At 40.6% G+C, this 22,198-nt stretch overlaps 1 protein-coding gene across 4 annotated transcripts in view; it reads left to right on the top strand.

The window, feature by feature from the left end:
• The window catches only part of HERC4 (HECT and RLD domain containing E3 ubiquitin protein ligase 4), a 3,175,640-nt gene that overhangs the window by 929,301 nt on the left and 2,224,141 nt on the right, over positions 1-22,198 (top strand). For all 4 annotated transcript variants that reach the window (XM_044056374.1, XM_044056377.1, XM_044056376.1 and 1 more), the window contains one exon: positions 13,770-13,843. In XM_044056374.1, coding sequence (XP_043912309.1) covers positions 13,770-13,843 — 74 coding nt within the window. The remainder of the gene's footprint in view (positions 1-13,769; positions 13,844-22,198) is intronic.

Raw genomic sequence — 22,198 nt, forward strand, 5'->3', positions numbered from 1 at the left:
CCAGCCTCCCTTACCTCTGCTTTGGGATTCTACCCAATAGTTAGGACTGCAGCAATGTGGAATGAAGAACATAGTACAGTTTTGTACCTACCATAAATGTAGATGTTCGAGGATCCACATTGCTGCAGTCCAATTTACCCTCCCTCCTTCCCCTCTGTGTTTAGGGGTGGTTGTGTAGGTGAGGTTATATTTTGCTAATTTTGTATATTTTGTATATATATATTTTATTGCAGGTATGTTGGGAGTTTTTGGTTTTTGGCCTTATCTTTTCAGGGTCTTCTGACATCTGGGGCAAGAAAAGACTGAGGATATGACGTCGGTCATGCGCATTAGTACCCTGACGTACTGACGTCAGTCTAATGCGCCCTGACCGACGTCAGCCATATACTTTGGTATTCGGGCCGACTGGACAGCAGACTACCCAATAGTTAGGACTGCAGCAATGTGGATCCTCGAACATCTACATTTATGGTAGGTACAAAACTGTACTTTCTTAATAGTATTTTTGTGGTATATGTTTTTTTGTATGCTACAAAGTAAAGTTTTCTTTGTTGTTTAAGTGTAATGGGGATTGTAAATATGTGCTGCTGTTCTTTTTCCACCTTTCTTTCACCTGTCCCTCTTTCTTGCTCAGTTTTAAGAAATGTAAGCACTGCAATGTAAAAAAAAATCCTGGTTAAAAGAGCATGACAGAAGAAAAAGTAATGTGCTTTTTCTCATTCTTCCATAGGAGAATGTCTGGATTAAGGACTTTAGATTGATTTAGTAAGTTTTAAGAGGAAGCAAGTAAATGAAAAAGAATATTGACTATTATGAGGCTTTTTTCTAGCAAATGAATGTATGCTTACTAGCAATTCTGTATCTGGCCCTCATGTCTCCTTGGAAACAATCTGATAAAGAGAAATTGATTGGCTGGTTCCCATGTCTCCATGGAGACAATCTGATAGAGAAATTGGTTACATTCTGGTGGAGAGTGATTGGCTGGAGGAAAAAGAGAAACTCTGTAAGATAATGTTCTCTGAAAGCATTCTGGGTTTTCCCAGCTGGGAGGGCTATAAAGATGAGACAAAACAAGTTAGCACTTAGTGAAAGCACAGTCTGCACCATGTGTCTTAGTATGGATAACATTTCTTTTAGGTTAACTCAAGTCTATGACTGTGGCTGTCAGTTTTGGACATTTATTGCTATTAGGAGGGTATTTGGAGATGTACATAGTTTTGTGTGTTAGTATTAAATAGGTTTTAGGGGGTATTAGTTTTTTTTGAGAACTTTCAATAAAACAAAACATTTTGTAAGATGTAACATAGTCTGAAGTGGATATGATAAACAGCTATGTAAAAGTTCAACCTGCCAAGCAGTGTATACATGTAACAAAAAAATGGAACTAGACATTTAACAAAAAAGGTGTTGTACATAAAAGGTGGGAATATTTTTTTAATACAGTGATGCTTTCTGTAATGTCTTTAAATGTCAGTGGGTTCACAAATACAAAAAAAAGATTAATGAACTATATTAAAAAGGTAAAGTACAAATAACTGTTACAGGCGAGACACTTGGAAAGAACTGAACATGTGAATTTGATAAAGATTTTCAGGATGGTTATTCAACAGAATATCTGAGACAAAAGAAAAGAAGTACTTGTATTAATTGCAGGAGGAGCTACAATAATGATAGAAGAGGATAAAAAAAAAGATAATGGCAGCTTTGTAATGCTAATGAGCTACTGGCAAAGGAGGAGGATTACTGTCGTGTATTTCTATTCCACTTAAAACTGCTATAATGGAGTTTAAGAAAATCCTGGTAGAAATCAGTTTTTAGCAAGGAATATTATTTGCAGGGGGAACTGGAATTTGATTTGCAGCAGTGAACATGTGTCTGGGGTGCCCAGAAGGGAAATATTCGGCATGGAAGATGTGAATTCAGTAATAGGAATTTGGCATGGAAGGTGTGAATTCAGTAATAGGAGTTTGGAGTGAATTTACATATTCCCCAAGATATAAAAACTGGGCCAGGCTAGACAGAATGTACATTTCACAAGAACACATGCATTTAAGTGAAAGTTTTATACACACTCAATAACTATTTCAGATCATGTGCCAGTAATAAAGTAAAAATACAGGGTAGTGAAATAAAAATGAGAGACTGGTGCTTTCCCACCTGTCTGTTAGAAAGAGGAATTGAAGGAATGAGTAGTGGAGATTAGTCAGCAGCTGTTACAGAGGATAGAAATTACGTCTGGAAATATAGCTAGGGAGTGGGATAAAATTAAGGTGAAGTTTAAAAATGGGGTGGAAATAAAAGGAAGGTATGGTTAAGAAGAAACAAGAATTATTTAGAGGGACTGACAAATGTTCAAGTGTTGCAGAATAGGAGGAATCAGAACAAGAAGAGGATCACCTGTAGAACGCTAAGCAGAAAATAAAGGATTACCTCAATAGACATGAGTTTAGAAAGATTGCTGCTAAGCAGTTGTTTTTGATAACACTAAAGCACAAAAACTTTTAGCAGAATGGCTCAGGCAACACAATGTAGAAAGGGCTGTCATCAGGCTTAGGGAGTCTATAACAAGGAAAGTAACGAGATCCTGTAAAGGTATTAGAAATGTTTCAGAAATTCTGTGAAAATCTGTGTAAAGCAGAGAAGTATGGAAATAAAAGTTTCAAATGGAAATTTTTTTGGAAGACTTAAATATGTCAAGGTTAGAGGTAGATGAGGCTCAATTAGTAACTGTTATAGGAGGAGGTGAGATAAAAAAAAAGTGATGTACAACCAATCTACAGGAAAGTCTCCAGGAATAGATGGTATTCCTTTGGAAGCTAGGAGGAAGAAAAACTGAAAGATCTGGCAGGTTTTGTTTAACAGTATTTTAAGCGAAGGAGAGATACCAACATCCTGGAAGAAAGCAGTGGTAGCTGTAATACCTAAAGAGGTTAAATATACATCTTCAGACAGGATCATTTGAATACTAAAACATGATTATAAAGTGTTTGTGTCTATAATGGCTAAAAGAATGCCAAAAGTAATGCCAAAATTGATAGATATGGATCAGTGTGGTTTTGTAGAGGGGAAGCAAACATTTTGACAACATTAACAGAACCTTGATGCAGAGGGAAGCAGGATGTAAGAAAATATCATTGTTGTTGGGTCTTGATGCAGAGGAAGGCATTTGACAGAGTAAGCTGGGACTTTATGAGCAGGGCAATGGAAGCATTTGCATTTTCCTGAAAAAAATAAGGTTGATTAGCAGGCTATATTAGAGGTGAAAAAAGTGTGTGGGGTCTTCTGTGATAATTTCTGCTTGAGTAGAGGAACCAGGCAAAGGTGTCCTCTTTCCCCTTGGTTGTTTGCATTATATTTAGAACCAATGGCAAAGAAAATAAGGGCCTCAGAAGTTCAAGACATAATTGGTATGGTAGCCAGAAAAGCTGGCTCTCTTTCCAGATGTAATTTTATTCCTGACATAACCAGAAAGAGACATTATAGTGTTGTGGAACATTTTGAGACCATTTCAAATCTTTTCAGGATACAAAAGTACTGCTATTGCCTTTGTTTTAGCTTCATTAAATTATATATCCACATATGAATCGGTTCAGCGATATTCATATTTATGGGGACATGATAAAATGAAATATTTAGGAGTATGGATTAAAATTTATTCTGGTGTGACAGCTAATGATATGTGGGAAGAGACTAAACAAAAGATAGTCCCATTAGTCTTATACACAGGTCAGGCATATTTTATCAACCGGAAGAGAAGTTGTGGATAGCAGTTAATAAAGAGATGGACTTTATCTGGGAGGGGAGGATGTCAAGAGTCAAATGGGATAAGCTGATTCTTTCAGAACAGGGTGGATTGGGATTACCCTATTTGAAAGGGTATTTGAGTTACTCTGTTAAGACTCCTGTAAATAGCGCAAGCAGAAAAATGTAATTCAGAATGGAAAATGGATGATGATGAAAACAGGGTTGAAGCTCAAGAAACAAGGAGAGACTGGGGTTTTGGTTGCAGGCCTTTAAGGAGAATAAGAACAAGTCATACAGAATATATCTATAAAGTAGCAGAAAGTATCCTAAGTACTAAGCCAACATTCGAATGGAGAAACGAGATTCTGCCAATAGGAATGACTGCATTTAGGGATATAGACAATAGGCAAGAGATGGCTGGAATTTGAGAAAACTGGCAAGGCAACCAAGGTATTGAGAGCAAATAACTAGAGAGGGAAAGATGATAGAATGGGAAGACGCCAATAATTTATTTGGACAGCAGGTTAGAAATTGCTTTCCCTATCAAGGATTGATATCAGCGTATAGGCAAAAAGAAAGACATAGGGGAGTCTTAAATAAAAGACTAGCCACTGGTAGAATTTTTAGTAGAATCTAGAACAGAAACTACCATTAAAGGAATAATTATTAGAGCATACAAAATATTGCATGATAACTGTAAGTATCAATCAGACGAGGTTAGAAAAGAGGGAAGAGAGAGTGGATAAGCAATTCACAAAAAAACAATGGGGAGGATATATGTATGTCTCCCAGATAGGCAACAAATCTAGAAGATTTAGGATTTTTGCTTGGAAATGTTTACATAGAGATTTTTATACCCCAAATAGACTACAGGGATTTTTTCCTCAGACAGCAAATGTTGGAGGTATGATGGGGAAGAAATAGTAATTGTGAACATATATTTTCTGGGAGTGATTTGAGTTGGAGGAATTTAAGGTTTTCCTTCAGGATGCCCTGTCGGAGGTGCTGGTTGGGCAGATTGTTGTGATGAGAGATGATTTTTTGAGCTATGGTACAGAATCGGCATTGCCTAGACATGGTGAGCCATTGCTGTGTCTGATTATGGTGGCTGCCAAAAAAGCAGTTACTAGAAAATGGATTTCAGAATCGAAACCAACTATACTAGTAGTAATAAATACAGTAACAGGGATAAAACAATAATTGTTGGAACAATACATTCAGAGGAGGAATGATGCTTAGAAGAAGGCAGGACTTGAATGAGCTGTGTAATGTTCAACTGAAAATGATTTGATAGATTATAAGTGATGTTTAATGTTTGCAACTGGGAGTGTATCAGTATGGTTTGTGATGTAAATTGCTTCAACTAGGATTGTGTCAGTGTAGATTATTTTCATTTATATAAATATATGATTGCCTATGTTATAAGTGATAGTTTAATAAAGATGTTTCTTTAAAAAAAGCAGGGATTGAATAATTTATATAATATTGCTTAGGTTATATGATATGTAGCAAAGTATGTGTGAAGTATAATGTTTGTAAATGTGAACTTCTAATACAGTTTGATTACTTTTATGTAAGTGCAAATTTGCTTGTGTCATAAGTGATAATTCCATTAAGGTGTTTAAAAAAAAAAAAGGAAGGCCATTGAGGAGCAATGGGATGAAATTAGGGTGCTCATTGTGTTATTGAAAACGTAAGCTTTGTAGAAATGTGCAAGGTTATGTTATGGAAGTTAAATATGAAGTGTTAGAAAAAGCAGAAAACTGATGCAGAACTATATAACTCAACCTGGAGGATTCGCTTCAAAGATCAGCTGATAAAGTTTCTCATTTTTTGTATCCAAAAACATGTTTTGTACTGAATGTAACATCAGTGGAATGATCTAGTCAGAATGCAGATTCCCTTAAAATTCATTTTAACTGATTTTTTATAGTGTACACAACAAGGTTATCTTTGCTAATCACCAAATTTTGTTGAATCTATGTCCTTGCAAGGTCTGATTTTCTCTCTTGGTACACACATTACATCTTGGGAAAGTTTGGCTAAAAAACTGTTTAGGTTGAAAGTCAACTTGGGTGTCTGCAGCATCTTCCAGTACGTGTATATGAGTATATTTGCATGTTTGTATGTGTGTGTATATCTGTATACTTATCTATATAATTGATACTGAAGTCTGTTTCCGTTGTCATCATATGTATTCCTTATTTTATTTTTTGATAGTTGCTTTTTCTTGGAGTTTTCATTTCTCCAGAGATTATAATTGATAAGATTTCCCAGTAAATGTGAAGGGGATAATTTCTTAGCTGTGTTATTTGCTAAAGCAGCACACAGTGACATTATTAAAGGTATTTGTATCACATGAAGCTAGTTTGCCATGAAACATGTTCATAGGCACGTTTCTTCTCTTTCTAGCCACCATCAACCAGGTTATTTCATGCCTTCCATACAAGGTGATTTTTTTTGAAGGTGGTTAAAACAGCTTGATCTAATTTGGATTTTAAAGCTCTGTCATCAGGTTTGATGTCTTTCAGTATGTTTACTGCCTCTGATTATTTACAGCATCTTTTTTGTGTTCGTAAGCATTTGGTTGAGAGGCTGAGTCATAGGTTTTGCAGTCCTTATCCAGTGTGAGAGACACCTGACTCAGGTTTTGCCAGTGGGATTTGGAGTTGTCCCTTTCAGCTATTGAGCTTGCAGGTAAAGTTGCAGTGATGAGACTTTGCCTGGATGATGATCTTCATGTTTCACTGTTGCAGTCATCACATTTGGGTTATCTGCCTGCAGGTAGCCCTCAGCCGGCCTGAATACCAGAGTCTTGGGATTTCTGCGTCGGATGCTGTCGCTTCTTCCATGACGTCAGGTCGTCTGGTATAAAACATGCAGCCGACGCCATTTCATCAGTCTTTCTTGCCGTGTGGTGCCCGAAGCAGAAGCAGTTTGCAAGTGCCAGTCAGCCGACTCCTGAAATTTTCGTTTTCAAGTTTCAAACCTAAAGATAAGTACCCAGTTGGGGATTCTTTTTTCTTGCTCTAACCGATGTCAGAAAAAAATTAATAATTTTCTTGCCTGTGGAAAGCAAATACCTCATAGAGATTTTCATTCTTACTGCGTCACCTATTTAGGCCCCGACCACGACGTCCCTGTCAGTTTTGTGCCTTGTTCAATGCCCAAACTATTTGTCATCGGGCTATTTTTGTAGCTAAATACTTTTGCTCTCTATCTCCGTACGTTGAAATGGCATCATTAAGCCATCTGACTACCGATCCTCCAAAAAAAAAAGGATAAAGACAGAGGCCGCATATGTACAAAACCACCGCAGATGCTTCCATTAAGCTAGTCGTCAGTCCGCCGGTATTCAGTGAGGCGCTTTCGCAGCCCCTGATACCCACTTCTACAGATTCGCAGGTCTCTACTGAGACCCATTCAGAGTCCGTTATGACGTGAGATGCTTCTTCGACTATGGAACCTGCGGATGTCTCTACCTTGGATGGGTCCGGAGCTGCTGTACAGGCACCGGCTTCTGGGGGTGTATTCAGGCCTACTGATTTTCATATTAAACCAATGACTGTTTCAAGCCAAAAATACCAAATTCCTCAGGCCTAAAGTTCGCACTACACCTAGGGAACAGACTACCAAAGCGCATTCTCAGGCTCACATGCCTCAAAAACAAATGATTAGAATGGCTGAAGACCTTATTACCTTAATTAGGGGAAGCCAGCCTTCCCCCTCTAAGAGACCTAGAACTGATTTTCCTTCTGATTCTTCTGATCAGGAATCTAATATCTCTGTTCCTTCTATCAGGACATACCCTTATCTACCTATGAGGATTCTGATGCAGAGGACTCCATTCCTTCTGCTTCCCCTCTGGACGATTTTTCTTTTGGTGAAACCTTGCATGCCCATAGGGAGCATTTCCGCTGGAAAAGCCAGGACTATTCTGAGTCCAAAAAGAGACTCGGAATTTTTAAACCTGCCTCAGCACAGTCCTCTAGCTATCCCTCCTGTTCTGGAGATTGTAGATGATGTTTTCTTGGAATACAGCCTTACCCTGGATACTTTGCCTCCAGCTTCCAGGAAACCTGATAGGTACTAATAGAGTAACTGACTCTCACAAATTCCTTTTCAAGAATCCTACTGCGGATCCAGAGACCATTTCCCAAGGACCAAAAGGCATTAAGGCTACTACTGCCAAAAATCCTACCCCTTCTGACAGGGATTCTAGGGCTTTAGACAGATGGGATAAGAAGATATACACCTCTGCTACTCTGGCCATTAGGGCTTTAAATTGCCAGTTTCATATGTTAAAGTATCAGCAGCATAATATGGGGCTAATTAAACAGAAAATTATGTTGATTCCTGACTGTGCAGAACACAAAGATTTACAAGAGTTGATGCATTCTGCTGACCAAGTTGGTAAACATACTTTGCAGTGTGGTTTTGATGCTTTAGAAGTATCTTGCAGGGCTGCCGTCACTGGGTCTGTACTTAGAAGGCATGCTTGGCTTGAGGAACAAAACTTGCCAGATCATGTAAAAGCAAAATTACTGGATGCACCCTTAAACCAAGAGCCCTTATTTGGCAATAAAGCAGAAGTCGTCCTCAAAAGGATGGAGGAAAAAGCTAAATCTATGCAAACTTAAAGATTTCTTACAAGTACAGCCACCTAGATTCAGTAGGCATTGGCCTTCAAAGAATAGATCTTTTCCAGTCCCTTCCAGGCCTTCTCAGTCCAAACACAGGGGCAGCAAACCACCAAGACTTCAGTCTCAGGTTATACACTGATCTAAGCAGTGGTGTGCTCCCACGTCCAAAGCAGGGAGTAGTAAGCCACCCTCCTATGGTAAAATTGCACAGTGACTTATCCTTACCTCCTCCAAGCCTGGCTCAACTTCTTGCACCTTTAGGAGGAAAGCTCTCCCTGCATGCAAAAAACTGGGAATAAATTACCCAAGACAAATGGGTTTTAAACATTGTTTCCCTAGGATACAGATTCAACTTCCACTCACTCCCAACTCTAAGTGGATGGCCAGACCTCCCACCAAACCAGTGGGCGGAGGGCCAAAAGCAAGTACTTTCTCTCCTCAGCATCAAGGCTATTCAACCTGTCCCAGCAGAACAAAGGGACAAGGCATTTATTCAAGACTGTTCCTGGTTCCCAGAAAAGAAAACTCCTGGCGTCCTATCCTGGATCTGTCTTTTCTCAACACTTTTCTGTTGGTTCCAAAAGTCAAAATGCTAACTGTCCAGCAGCTGCTTCCTATGCTAGCCAAGGATGAATGGCCGTCAACGCTGACCTAAAAGAAGCTTACCTGCACATCCCCATAAGGGAATCTTGCAGGAAATACCTACACTTCAGGGTAGGCTCTATGCATTGTCAGTTCTCTGCACTTCCCTTTGGCTTATCTACTGCGCCCAGGGTATTCACAAAGTGCCTAGCTCCAGCCATTGCATTTTGCAGGCAGAGAAGTATTCAGATTTACTCATACTTGCACTATTGCCTGATTCAGGCGGAAAGTCAGGACTTGCTATTACAGCACCTGGTATTTGTAAAGAAACTTCTAACTTCACTGGGGTACACCATCAACTAAAAGAAATCACACCTATTACCTTGCCAACAGATTGTATTCCTGGGAGCAAGCTTAAACACAACTTCCCAGATGGCATTCCTCACTCCAGAGAAACAAATTTATTTGACAACCTACTGGCCACAAAAACTGAGCTATCTGCAAGGAAAATGCTGCAAGCTCTGGAGTTCATGGCCTTTTGCATTCTGTTAATTCCATGTGCAAGACTGCATATGAGGAAACGTCAATGGTATCTAAAAAGTCTATGGTGTCAACATTCGAAGGACCTGGAAACAATAATTCCCATCATTCCTTGTCTAAGGGCAGAGTTCCTTTGGTGGGCAGAGGCCTGCAACCGCAACAAGGGGACTCCCTTTCACTCTACCCCCTGCCGCCCAAACCCTAACAGACGCATCAGACTATGCATGGGGGGGCTCACATGGCAGGGCAGTGCATTCAGGGCAAATGGAACCCAGAGCAGATGCAACTGCATATCAGTCAAAAAGAAATGTTAGCTGTACAGATTGCTCTGACAGCCTTCAAAGACCCTATTCTTCCAGGACCCTATTGGTAAAGATAGACAACACCACAGTTATGTGGTACATAAACAAGCAGGGGGGAACCCATTCCTACCCTCTCTGCAGACTAGCCATGACTCTGTGGAAGACTGCCTTGAGCAACCAAGTGCACCTACAAGCTTATTTCCTGCCAGGCAAACTAAGTTCACTGGCAGACGACTTGAGCAGAAATCTCATGGACCCACACGAATGGAAACTGGAACCCAAAATATTCAAGCTTTTGAGGAACAGATGGGGTCACCAGAGGTGTACCTGTTTGCCTTCCCTCAGAACTATCAATTGAACAAATACTACACCAGAACTCCCCACAGTCGAGCTTGGAAAGTGGATCCCTGTCCTTTACCTGGGAAAGCCTTTCAATTTATGCTTTCCCCCCTCTGCCTCTCCTCTCGAAGGTTCAACTAAAGATCAAACAGGACAAGCCGAGGACAATCCTGATTGCACCAGACTGGCTACGCCAGCACTTGTACCCTCTTTTGCGCAGTCTGACAGTGCTACAACCATGGCACCTGCCTCAGACCCCTTCCCTGCTGTCCCAGCAGGCGGGCCAGATTCTGCAACCTCAGCTTCAAACCCTGAACCTTGCAGCCTGGCTAATCCCCTGAGCTCACCTCTAGCAACCCTCAGTAAGCAGGTGCTGGATGTCTTTCTTGAGGCAAGGAGGCCTAGTACTAGAAAATCCTATTCAGAAAAGTGGAAAAGATTCTGTTCCTGAAGCCAGTCTCAGGGGATGGGCACAACGGTGCCCAGCTTACCTCGTATACTAGATTACTTAACAGAAATGCTCATCAAGGGCCTATCCTTCTCTTCAATTAAGATTCATGCCTCAGCCATCTCAGCTCATTATAATACTGAGCCCACCCCTCTTCTCTCATCCTCTGGTAAAACGGTTCCTTAGAGGGGCCAAACATTTAAGACCCCCCCCCCCAGGAGAGCTCCCACTCCTGCCTGGGACCTTAACTTTGTATTGGAAAAGCTTGCCCCCCCCCCTTGAACCGGCTGCTACAGCAGAGTTAAAATTCCTCTCTTGGAAAACAGCTTTACTTCTAGCCATCACTTCAGCAAGAAGACTGTCTGAACTGCAGGCCCTTATGGCAGTGGAACCCTTCATTATCTTTCATGCAGACAGGGTTTCCTCAGGATTAACCCATCTTTTATGCCCAAGGGTGGTGTCTAGTGTGGCTTTAAACCAGTCCATTCATTTGCCTACTTTTTTCCCTAAGCCGCAGAATAAAGGGGAAAGGAGATTCTATTTGGACAGGACTAAGCCTCTCAGAAAATCTGACCAGCTGCTAGTTAGCTTTGCTGCAGGGGCAGAGGGGGAAGGCCATTTCAAAGCAAACCATTTCCAAATGGATAGCACACTGCATCCATTTCTGCTACAAGCACCATGGAAAACCTACCCCACGGGGGATAAGAACACATTCCACTAGGGCTGCATCTACCTCTATCGCATTTCTCAGAGGTGTCCCTACCAGGGACATCCTGGAAGCTAAAACCTGGAGCTCTGTACATACTTTCACCAAGCATTACCACTTGCCTATCTTTTTTAAATCCAGAGCTGGATTTACCACAGCAGTCTTACAGGACCTGATTGCCAGCCCTAATGCTTCTTAATCTACCTCCTCCCTTCCTTAGCTTTGGGAATCAACCCAAATGTGATGACTGCAACAGTGAAACATGAAGAACGTAGTTCAGTTGTGTACACTTAACATAAATGTAGATATTCGAGTGTATTCACTGTTGCAGTCCTGGTTACCCTCACTCCAGCCCCCTGATTATCTTTGCTTTCACCTATCCTTTTTGGCTTGGCATATCTTATGCGATGTGTATTTGCTTTTGTGCTGGGGGTGTTCCACACCATATAATTGCTTCCTGTTGTGGGGGCACCTGACATCTGGGGCAAGAAAAACTGATGTAATGGTGTCGGTTGCATGTTTTATACCACTGATGACCTGATGTCATGGAAGAAGCGACAGCATCCGACACAGAAATCCCAAGACTCTGGTATTCATGCTGACTGAGGGCTAACCTGCAGGCAGATACCCCAAATGTGATGACTACAACAGTGAATACACTCGAACATCTACATTTATGGTAAGTGTACATAACTGTACTTTTATTGACTTTTCTTACTCCACGGAGGAAATAGTTGTGTATAGAGACTGTTGCATATTCAAGGGGCTATAGACAACTTTGCACATGATTTAATGTGCGTTGTAGCTGCATGACCAGAGCTGATTGTCTTGTGGGGGGGGGGGGGCTGTTTCTGGACTAGCTAGGTGTATTGGCTGAGGTTGTGCAATGGGTTACACCTACCATTATTGTAGCTTAAAAATTCCATAACCTGTGCTCTGGAAAATCAGCATGGAGGTTGCCAAGGTGTCTTATGTGGTGTTCATTCTAAAATGCATTTACCTGTAAAGGAGGATCTGAGAAGATTCACTTAGGAGTAGAAATGGCTGCAACCTATTGAGGAAGTTAATGATGTATGCAGTAGCTTGGTGTTTTGGATCACTGCACATGGAAGAGCTGTGCTGGAGATATTGGCTTTATTCAGATGAAAATTTTTATCAACCTTTGGTGGTGGTGGTGGTGGGGGGGGGGTGTTCTACTTGGATTTGCCAGCAGTTGTAATCTTGCCATTGTTCACTTCATGCAGCGGTCTGTGGAGAGTGGAGCTAAATATCATTCATCATTATTCTTGAACTAGGTCAACCCTGGTGGTGTAAACAGATAAATCATTATTACAGCTCAGGTGAACAGAGTTTTATTGGCTTGGGAGTCTGGCAAACCTGAAAGGATGGATGGATGGATATACCCGTCGGGAGGAGTTTTAGTTGCAGGGCATGCAGCCTGTTAACAGGTGTGTGTGGTACACCAAGCTGCCAGTGTTCAGTAGTCTCAATTGAAAAAGTGCACAATATCATGTACTTGTGTAAAGGAAAGGCATACTGGTCCCTGGGTTGATGCAAGTCACACATCTCCACCACCTGGGGCAGGGGTTAGGCTAATACAGAAACATGTCCTAATAGCCAGGACAGGATGGTGGCAAGGGCACAAGCAACCCGTCCCGGCTGTCTGAAAGATGGCCTGTTCTTATAGCTCTCCTTGTTGTGATTGTGGGAAGACCCCCCCCCCCCATTACCACTATGAAATGAAGGGATGCTTGTCCAGTGGGCAGAGGCTTAGTGGTAAACCTGCGCTGGGGGACAAAAAGAATCTATAAAATCTTCATTCCTGAATTGCATGTGTAAATACACAGCATCTGGGTGAATTGTGATGTATGACTGACTGAGGTGCAGATTCATAGCTGACTAGTGGTTGATAGCACCACAAATGGAGGAAAAAATGATTAAAAATGTTTGAAGATGTGTTCTGGGCCCAAAGTGCTGTGATGTCAATGTGACTTTAATTCTGAAGTTAATTTACTACAAGGTTTCTGGGACATATTGCTAGGTACGTTAATTTAAAGCATTTGTAGCATTTCTGAGACATCCATAATGAGTAAAACCAGGAAAGTTCTAATCTTGGCACTGTTAGGTCTCCCTTTTCTTCTTAACTGCAATTCCCTATCAGAAAAAAAGCCACATAGATTGCTTCTTACAAGATGAAGGTTTCATTGATTTAAGTATTTCCTTTGATTTGTAAGTTTTTATGGTATTTTTCTATCTGGCAGATGCTTCCATTGGGATGAAATAGTACAGGTCAGTTCAAAACTCATGAATGTATATCAATCATGACATTTTTTTAGACTACTTTATTTTAGCCTTTTAAAAACACCAATTTATTTGCTTGAACAATTTGCAAAATATAGGTATTTTAAAACTGCACGTGTTTGGGCCCTTTTCATATCACAAATTTTCTTTTTATGATATTACAGATAATGAAAATTGCTGCTGTGTCAAAAGAATTTTTTCTGGTGGTGATCAAAGTTTTGCACATTTCACTTCTGTGGTAAGAACAATTTGTCTAAATTTGATTGAAAATAGTTTTTTTTCCAAGTGTATTAGTAAATTAAAATGATGTGGACTTGGCGGTCCACTATATTGAATTTCTTTGTATGGATCATTAGTGAGGTAGGCAACGTGCAAGACACATTGATGTGTTGTATGTAGTTTTGCACAAGTTTTGCATTGCTTGTTGGGAAAATTGAAGATGTGGAAATAAAGAACTTTGTTCAGTAAGATTATTCTGTTTGCCAGCTACACCAAACACCAAGCTCTGTGCAATGGTCATGGTGTGCCAGTCTCTCTATAATGACATGGGGCAGTGTGACAGACCTTTAACAAATCACACTATAAAACAATACAAGGCTAAGTGCATTGGGATTAACACATGGATGGAAATAATACTTGTGAATGGGGCTGCACTCTGAGAGATGAAGAAAATATTCTAGAGGTTAATAACCTTAGCTGGAATTACAGAACACATTGTGAATGGAAATTGGTGATTGCCAAATAATGAAGTGTATAGCGAAGGATGTGGAATTTAAGGTGTTAGAGCTCATTGTACAGGACAGTGCTGAAGTCTTATATTTAGTACTTTGTCAGTTCTGGCAGTTTTCCTGGAAAAAGGAGATAAAATATGTAGAATGTATTTAATAAACAGTTTCCCAATTGTTTGAAGGGGTGAGAGACTTCTATTTGAAGAAAGATACCAACAGACTGACGCACTAGAAATGACAAGCGAAGGAAATTTTAAAATGAGGTAGAAATGTTGCATTGTCACCATCTTAGTGACAGAGGTCTGGTGTTCTTACTGTGACCTTTAAGTTGAAGTTGATTTAAGTACTATGGAGGAGGAGCAGACAGAGGTGGATCACTGTATTTGCATGTTGGGGAACCTGTGCCAACTGCGAGTCCCTGAAAATCTTTTGAGGTGGTCATGTTTCTCATTGGGCAGGCCTGAGGTGATACCCACTTGTGTTACTGAGTAACGTCTTCATTCTGTGCTCATTGCATACCATTCTCTGAAACTGTTGCTGAGATACCTGGAGTTGTATTTTTGTTGGATCCACACAGGATGACTGCCCAGCACTGCTTAGTCCCCACCTTTGATGACTGTGACCAGTCAGGGTAGGGGGATGTGAACAATACAGTGGGATGGGTTGAATATTAGGGCAGGGATTACATCCCCTTCCAGAAATAGTTCTACATTGTTCAAAGGCACATGGGGGAGGCTGTTAAAAGATGGATGGGGAGAGAAGAAACTTGGATGCCTCTGCAAGAATTTATGAACCACAACCCAGTATTAGAGATGTCTGCTAGATAGAAACATACTGTATTAGATATGCTATCCATGCTGTATAGTAAAATTCAAATAAATACCTTTTGTTTGTGGAATGCATTGAAAGGCATCTTTAGAATATTAATTTTTCATTTATTAACCAAGTAAGTTGAGTGAATTCTGTCACTTAATGGTTTGTATTAGAGGTTAAGAGACTAGCTTACCCAGAGAAAACCTGCACATACTGAGAACAGACAAACTCTGTTCAGAGAGTCACTGAAAATAAGGATGAATTTGGCCATGAAGCTTTGAGGCAGCTGTCTATCTTACCACTGAGCCACCATTATGCCTAAAATAAGAATGACTTGAAGTATTATTTCAAGTACTAATAAACACTTCTGGGTGTACTGATGGTGTAGTTCATTGGAGGAGACCAAAGATCTTTACTGGCTGCATCCTTCTTTGGTCTTTACTAAACAGTCGTAATTGTCTGCATATTCACCAACTTGGTATACTTCATTGGAGGAACCAAAGATAATCTTGGCCATATAAAGGGATAGGGACTTATTTTCATCTCCAGGCCATCATGTACTTGCTATATTTACCTTTACTCCCTAAGCCCAGTCATAATTGTACAGCCTACTGTTTACCACCTCTGCACTGGGATTGCTTGCCAATGTCATCATGTCACTGGATCTAAGGTAGCTTCCCTACAAAGGGCATGATATAGAAGTGGCTTCTTCTCTTCTGCATTATATTTAATCATCCTTAGCTGTATAGCTAGTGCCTACAGGCAGTTCTGGCTAAGATGTTGACAGTGTCAACTCAGTGCTTGCCTGAATCATGGGCAGATTTTCTCCCTTGGCCTGTATTAGAACATGGTAGTTTCCAGAAGGAGCAAGGTCATCATCTGTCCCACTGACCCATCATCTTAAACCTTGGTCATTAATGTTATCGTCAGGGTAATGACAACAACTTGTATGTATACTTTATAAACCATGACTGCTTATTTCTTATTTTGTTACATACTTGCATACATTTTTAATGCACTTCTGATTAATGTATGAAGATTCATGTCACTTTGTCAAATCCCATTTACATGAAAGACAAAACTCCGTGATTGTGCTGGGGGGGGGGGGGCAGGATGGATGATTTTGTAAGAAGACTTTGCCCCCAAATCCCTCTTAATTTCTAACAATTCCATAGTGCACCAGCATTCAGCAAAGGGGTTGGTGGTGATGAGTTCGGCTTTTATCAAAACTGGATCTCAATTGGTATTTTCACATGTTCATGCAGATGTACAATGTCTTGAAGTGCTATTAAGAAGCCTTACCTTCTAGAAATTTCGTCACCTCAAGAGCAGTAGTAAATATAGGTGGAAATGGTCGGTATGTACAACATTCCACTTAAAATGTGCACTAAGTGTGGATTTTTTTAAATAGATTACTGCTGCAGTAGTCCTGTACTAGTAGTACTGTAACTTTAGTTGCAGATGGTCAGATGTCTAGCTCGACTTAGAGCTCAGTGCCCTTCTTCCTTCAGGATGGGCAGATGTCTGCTACTTAGAGATGTCAGTGTGTTCCCTGTACGAAGGTGGCTTCTGCCCACCCTGTTTTAGATCTTTCTTGCAGCATTTCACAGTGCATGTATCATATGCATTGGAGCTCAATACGTACAGTATTGGAGGAATATTTTTGTTAAACAGTGCTTAGTTGTGCAGCTGAAACTTGTATTGCAGTTTTAATGGGATTGAACATCCACTAATGCTTTACTGGGTGTCTGCTTTTAAAAAAGAATATTGGCAAATTCCTCAAAGATTTTCATAGTCTTCACTTGTTTTGCCTAGATTGAGTATAATAGCGAAGGCTGTAAGGGTTTGCCAGGGCTTTTAGAATGTGTGTTCCTTACAAAGCTATTTAAAGAGAAGGCTTGACTTCTGCCATCATGGTATATTCCAGTTTGGCCGTCATTTCAGATGATCGCCTTAAGAAACTTTGAGAGCCAGCTTAAGATGATGATACTGCGGCATCTGACATCCCTTCTCAGGTCAAGTATGTCAGGTGCTCTTTTTAACCCACCCCCCAACCCTGTCAATCTCTGGTATTTGAAGCATCTGGCTGAGCCTCTTTATAGGCCGCCATGTCTGTAAATCAAGGCATATCTAGCTAACCAAGGTCCTCTGGCATCATTTGACGAAGGTCATTTAATTGTGTTGGAAGGGGAGTCAGCCTACAATATTAGTAAAGGACGGCATCACTGGTTGGGAAATGGATGTCTGGGCTTCCCACACCAGGTCTAGCCCTCCCAGGAGGCTGCGTGAACCAAAAGGACAAAACAAAAACTCAAAACATGATACATCCATCCGTAGGTCCATGTAATTGCCTGGGTGTCAGGCGACTGGCCTTCTACATTCCTGACTTGGGGTATTCCCCAGGAATTGATCTTCTTGGCTCATGGGTTCATTCATGTCTTCCGTGCACCAAGCGAGGATCAGCCTTCTGTATCTGGAATCCATATTGCAACAGAAAGAAGAAACTTTCCCCATAGAGGGATGATGATTCCTAAGAGAATGACTGGGGAGAATTGGACTGTTTTATTCATATCCCCCCCCCTCCATATCCACACAGAATAACCCACACATACTCTGACACCATATCCTCCTGTTTGTCCATGGAAGAAGTCTAATTTGGCAATGCACTTTAAGTTAGAAGCCATATAGGTATTGGATTCCAGGAAAGGTACTTCTGGCTTGCTTTGTCTGGATGCCCCCTAAACCTTTAGTAATTGCTCCAATCTTCAATGTACTTGAAGGATTCCTTCATAGCTACCTATAAGGAAACAGACACACCATGTTCCCTGCCTCATAGAGACCTGCAAGGTTTTAACAGGAACCTGGAGTCTCGTAAGTTCCTTGAAAGAGACCGATCCCGTAGTAGAGTACGTGGCTGCAGAGAACTGATGAGGGTTGGTTCCTGCTCTCAGTACTCTTCTAGGTGATAAGGAAGTCTGAATGCTGGTTGATTTGGAAGGAAGGTATATACTGCTTTGTCTGGCATTTATTGCCATTAACTGTTGGACACATTTGAGCAATTTTATTGCTCTCCTTGAACAGATGGAGAAAAATTGGGGAAGTTTCTGCTGAGGGTGAGGTTCCTGGAGTACTCAGACAAGTCATTTACATGGTGAAGTACTCTCACTGTTGGTTATGGTGCTGTGGATGCAGTTTAAGGTGGCATCCACAGGGTCTGTTATCAGTAGCAGTGTCTGGCTGCAATTACTATTCCTGACAAAAGTTGTTGAAATGTGGCAACTTAATCTACCACTTGACAAGAATTTGTTGTTTGGGACCCCCCACTAGTGACTCGTTTAAAAAGGAGGAGGAAAGCAGGAAGATTATGCAGGCAGTAAAGTAGCTTTTTGGCTCCCTTATGCAAGGTTATGAAAGGAACTACCTATCACGGTTTGGGTCCTACTGTTGCAGGCAAGGAAAAAGATAAGCAGGTGAAGGGTAAAAAGGGCCAGGGAAAAAAATAAAGGGCGAGTATGGGGAGCCCCATGGACCAGTCCCTTAAAGGGAGCAGCCATGAGTACTTAGATCTGTCCCATGTCTTCAAACCACCGTGAAAGCCTTGTTTGAATCCCTGTCTATCCCCTCTATGATGGCAGGAAGGGTTATACAATGCAAAAGAAACCGGGAAAGCAGTTTGGTATGGTTTCTGACTAATAAACACAGGGATTATCCCTGTTTTTGTGTGAGAGCATTAAAAGTAGTTGAGTAATTTTCCCCTTTAATTTGGAAATTAAATGGCACCTGCAAGAATCAACAAAATGGTAAAACCTGCAAAATTGTTTAAAACAACTTCACATTGAGCAATGACATGGGGACATGTACAGTTATTGAAAAGATATTAACTTTAAGCATGCATGTTTTTTATTTATTTATTTATTTATTTATTTATTTTTAACTCTTGTTCATTCCAGCAATACATGAATTGCTGAGATCCTGCATTCCATTAAATTTCACTCTTAATCCTCCTGAATACTATTGTACATGTATTGTTTCTACAAATTGTATTTATTTCTATGTAATTTGCTCCTTCCCTTTTCTAAAAATCGTACCTTCAACTATTTTATCTCCTACTGCGGTGGTGGTGCTGCGGTAGCGTTGTCGCCTCAGTTAGACGTTGTCCGTTTGATTTTCAGTTAGAGCATCTTCTGTGTGGCGACATGCGTGAATGGGTGTTCCTTCGTTGAAGGTTGTGCGTTAGGCCCGGCAAGCCAGCACGTAAAAATTTACTGCCAGTCATTAGCGGACCGGAGTTCTGCTGTGGCGACCCCTAACCGGGAAAAGCCGAAAGAGACAAACAAACAATATTCAGTACTTCATTTGTGTTTGGTTTATATCTTGATTTTCGTTTTCTAGCAATTGCCTTTTGCAGCAACCAGTAGCATTAAACTTGGCAAGGCCTTACTATGTGTAGCCAATTCAGATCTTGTACCTCAGCTCAAAAGAGTCACTTCCTTGTTTAGAATCAATTATTCTCCCAGCATTTCTGACATAATACTCTGTGTGGAATGTTTAAAATCTCTCAGCTTGTTAAATTGCAAAACTTTTCATACGAGCCTTGACTGTGAAGCTCAAAATATCCTTCAAATCAAGTAATATTAAACCACTTTTTTCTTTTTGGGAGGATCAACTTATGCTTAACTCTTGCCGTCTTCTGCTCCCAGATAAATTCCTTCCAACTCTTTATTAATTATCCTCTTTGACTTCTCCTCTGATTTATGAAAGTATGCCTAACATGTATATAAAACTAAAAGGACCAAAACAGTTTCACTGCTTGTCTTACTACCCATATCCATAATTTTATTTTTTTTATTTGACATTTGTTTGCCAGGGTGGTCTGACTTGGGTCTACAGAACCCATTTTCAGCAGAGACCCGGGGAGAAAAGCTCCACATACAGTACAATAAAAGTACAGGAAAATCCAATACAGTACAAATCGCATTAGAAATATTATACAAAAGTTGAAAGAACAAACTATCTTACAAGATATTACAAATATGTACTACACATCTAGACGATTCTGTAGAGTTGAAAACATTATAGACAATTATAGTCACTCTCACTATATATGATGTAGTATCCAAAAAGTAGTATGTATGTAGGGTAATTGTGACATTGACTGCTATAATACATGGAAAAATAAATAAAAGAATGTTAGTTTCAGTTAGGAAAATAATGGCCAGAAAGTTAGTGATGCAGAAAGATAGTGAGAGAGTTGAAAATAATAGAAGCAGTACAGCCTGAGAACCTCAGCAGTAGCTTAAGAATATGGTATAGAAAAGTACAGTTGTGTACACTTACCATAATTGTAAATGTTCAAGTGTATTCACTGTTACAGTCATTACATTTGGGTAATCTGCTGGCAGGTTGCCCTCAGTCGGCCTAATTAACAAAGTCTTGGGTCCTGCGTCGGTTGCTGTCCCTTCTTCCATGACGTCCGGTCGTCAGGGGTATAAAACATGCAGCCGACACCATTACATCAGTTTTTCTTGCCCCAGATGTCAGATGCCCCCCAAATGGGGAGCAGAAAGTATCTCTCTCTCTCTCTCTATATATATATATATATATATATATATATATATATATATATATATATATATAAAATTTAAAACACAAAAAATATACCTCCAAACAAAAGCAAATACACCAAAAAGGCTTTTAAGCATAGTAAAAGAAAGGAGAGGTATAGTAATAGAAAAACAGGGGGCTTGGAGGGTGGGTAACCTGGACTGCAACAGTGAATACACTCGAACATCTACATTTATGGTAAGTGTACACAACTGTGCTATGTACTTCGTGTTTTGTTTCACTGCTGCAGTCATTACATTTGGGTAGAATCCCAAAGCTATGGTTGGGAGGATGGAATTATACAGCATTAGGAGCAGCTGTAAGGCCCTGCAGGACAGCAATGGCAAAGCCTGCTCTGGATTTAGAGAAGAGAGGTAAATGGTAATGTTTGGTGAACGTATGAACTGAGTTCCATGTAGCAGCTTCTAGAATGTCTCTGGTAGGAACTCCTCTGAGAAAGGCTGCAGAAGTAGATGCAGCCCTGGTGGAATAAGATCTGATCCCCTTGGGGACAGGTTTACTATGGTGCATGTAGCAGAAACTAATACAATGGCTTATCCATTTTGAAATAAGTCTGCTTTGAAATAGCCTTTCCCTCTGCCCATGCAGCAAATGCCACCAGTAATTGTTCAGATTTTCTTAGAGATTTTGTCCTGTTTAAGTAGAATTTTAATTGTCTGTGTACATCCAATGAATGCAGAATCCGCTCACCCTTGTTCTGTGGATTTGGGAAGAAAGTTGGCAGATGAATGGTCTGATTAAGAGCCACAGTAGATACCACTTTAGGCATAAAGGATGGATTGGTCCTGAGTAGCCACCCTGTCCAGGTAAAAAATAATAAAAGGCTCCACTGCCATAAGAACCTGTAGTTATGAAATCCTTCTAGCTGAAGTCACTGCTAAAGAAAAGCTGTTTTCCAAGAGAGAAATTTTAGGTCTGCAGTAGCAGCTGGTTCAAAAGGAGGTAGAGTGAGTTTTTCCAAAACAGAATTGAAGTCCCATGCAGGAGTTGGTGCTCTCCTGGGAGGTCTTAAAATTTTGGTCCCTCTGAGGTACTGCTTTAACAGAGGATGAGAAAAGAGGGGAGGCTCTGTGTTGTAATGAGCTGAAATGGCAGAGGCATGGATTTTTATGGAAGAAAAAGATAGGCCCTTGTGAGGCATCTCAGTTAAATATTGCAGAATCTGATGAATATTGGGCATTGCTGTGCTTATTCCTTGTGCTTGATTCCAGGCACAGTATCTTTTCCATTTGTCAGTGTAAGATTTTCTAGTACTAGGCCTTCTAGCCACCAAAATGACATCCATCACAGGTTTGCTGAGAGATGTAACTGGTGAAATTAGTTGATTAGCCATGCAGCAAGATTCAGAGTTTGGAGCGGAGTGTGCAGAATTTGATAGTTCTGCTGAGACAGTAGGTAAGGTGTCTGAGGCAGGTACCACGGAGGAA

This window comes from Protopterus annectens, chromosome 14.part0, assembly GCF_019279795.1.
Source record: "Protopterus annectens isolate FY-2018-M chromosome 14.part0, PAN1.0, whole genome shotgun sequence".
Lineage (NCBI taxonomy): Eukaryota > Metazoa > Chordata > Ceratodontiformes > Protopteridae > Protopterus > Protopterus annectens.